Source organism: Pelophylax lessonae (genome assembly GCF_965119305.1).
Source record: "Pelophylax lessonae genome assembly, chromosome: 5".
NCBI lineage: Eukaryota > Metazoa > Chordata > Amphibia > Anura > Ranidae > Pelophylax > Pelophylax lessonae.
In genome coordinates this window covers 149,782,220-149,784,202 of record NC_138772.1, presented here as the reverse complement: position 1 = coordinate 149,784,202, position 1,983 = coordinate 149,782,220, and the positions used below count along the sequence as shown (strand labels likewise).

Below are 1,983 nucleotides of genomic sequence, written 5' to 3'. Positions count from 1 at the left end.
ACTTGAAATGGCTCCCCTGGCCACAAAACATCTACACTAGCCCCGTTAGTTGCCCTTAGTATGGACCTTTGCTGTTTACCCCCAGTCAGTAGTCGTGGTTTACTGTACTTTCTGCTTTCTTTTTATAAGAGACACTTTTTCACACCCTTTGATTGCATTAACTATCTTTCTAACATTCTCTGTTTAACCCTCGGTCTACCGGCAGGGTCCAGTGGACCATGTAGGTAGTTTGTGTTGTGTTTTTTTTTTTTTTTTTTGTCTTTGCAAACGTCTCCTTTATTGGCTTTGATAAAAGGCTGTAGTAACTTCTGTATACATGCCCTTAAGCAAGGGAATCTGCATTGATATGCACAACTTAAGATTTAACAAGTTATAGGCCTACAGTTGGCGCGGACCATTTTCTGAGGGTAGTACACATGTGGCATTCACTGACCTAGTACATCTAATAAATCAGAACTGAGATGTAGAATTCATGTATAGCCAAGCACAACTGGGTTGTATCCTACTGCAAAGAAAGTTGGGTGGTCAGTTTTTACTTGTCCCTAGTGTATACAAACTAAACATTTTCGGCATAAAATAGAAAGCCCCATATGGAGCAATGCATAAGACAGAATCCAAGTAGATAAGACTATAGCTGGCACCTTTAGGCCCGTCAGTGGAAGCGCATGTTACCTTACTCCATAGAAGTCTGTCAAATCAGGACAAGACAGCTTACCTCCCAATCCTTACAGGTATAGACTAGTTATGTAGTCTTTACACTCAGTGAATGCATCACTAGATTACAGTTATCCATACACACACCACTACAGGGCACCTTGTACAATTTTATTAGTGTCAAAAAATATAGCAGAGAAACAGGAATAAAGATTTCACAAATAAAACGGATAAAGAGGGCAGGAAGCAGGACAAAGCTCAGTCATGGGACTCCCCTAGTGTGTGTTTGTCAAAGAGGTATTCAGCCATGCCATTTTGTGGGGCTCCCATCTTGCGCAGGTTGGTCACATGATCACCAATCTCCTTTATGGATTTCACTTGCTCATCCAAGTAATGGGTTTCAATGAAGTCACAAAGATGAGGGTCATTGCGATCTGTAGCCAATTTGTGCAGATCCAAAAGGGACTGGTTGACATTTTTCTCCAGCTGCAGAGCACATTCAAGAGCCTCCAAACCACTGCCCCACTCATCACGGTCTGGCTTCTTCACATCCTGCAAAAATATCCTCCCTCCGCGTTGGTTCTGCATCTTCATAAGTTTCTCTGCATGCTCACGTTCTTCATGGGATTGGTGCAGAAAATATTTTGCAAAGTTCCTCAATGCCACATCGTCACGATCAAAGTAATAAGACATAGACAAGTACACGTAGGATGCGTACAGCTCCAGGTTGACCTGCCGGTTGAGGGCGGCCTCGCAGTCCTGGTGGAAATTCTGGCGAACCTGGCAGTTCATGGTGTCCAATGGCGGGTTCCGTTCAATCACTGTTGAAGCGCGAACCCAATAATCTCTATAACGAACGAGGCGAGCAGTCTGTGTTGTGTTTTTTTAATGGAATTTATTATTTTTATTTGATGAGAGCTTATGACTTTTTTTTACTGATAATTAGAGAGTTATAAATCTGAAAGCATGAATTTTTTGTATTTACACTTTTTCTGTAAATTAAAATTTTAACATTGTACACTGGCAGGATCCATCGGAACCATGTTGCTCTTCAATAGTTTCTCCGTTATGACTTATCAAGTCACATGATTACTGTACTGCACTCTGTGAGCCATTTTCAGTCTGCAAGTTTGGACATGTTTCTGAATGTTAGGACTTGCTTTTTTAGCTTTTGAAGATGTGTTATGCTTTCCTGACTTGGTGTAGTTTCATCATGGTTCGTAAATGCCTCAGGAACGAAGAAATACTTTGCTTGTTGAACTCAGATTCTGAAGAAGATCAACATGCATCAGATTACGAGCCATCGGATGACAAAAACGAACTAGATGA

At 41.3% G+C, this 1,983-nt stretch overlaps 1 protein-coding gene across 1 annotated transcript; it reads right to left on the bottom strand.

Moving 5' to 3' along the window:
- Positions 1-893: 893 nt before the first annotated feature.
- LOC309556998 (ferritin heavy chain, oocyte isoform-like) lies at positions 894-1,509 on the bottom strand. Its single transcript, XM_082259593.1, has one exon. The coding sequence runs from the start codon at positions 1,444-1,446 to the stop codon at positions 913-915; it is 534 nt and encodes a 177-aa protein (XP_082115719.1). The 5' UTR covers positions 1,447-1,509; the 3' UTR covers positions 894-912.
- Positions 1,510-1,983: the final 474 nt, after the last annotated feature.

What these genes read in the sequence shown, in the direction of transcription:
- LOC309556998 (XM_082259593.1), bottom strand. Translation starts at nt 1,446, where the DNA reads ATGAACTGCCAGGTTCGCCAGAATTTCCACCAGGACTGCGAGGCCGCC.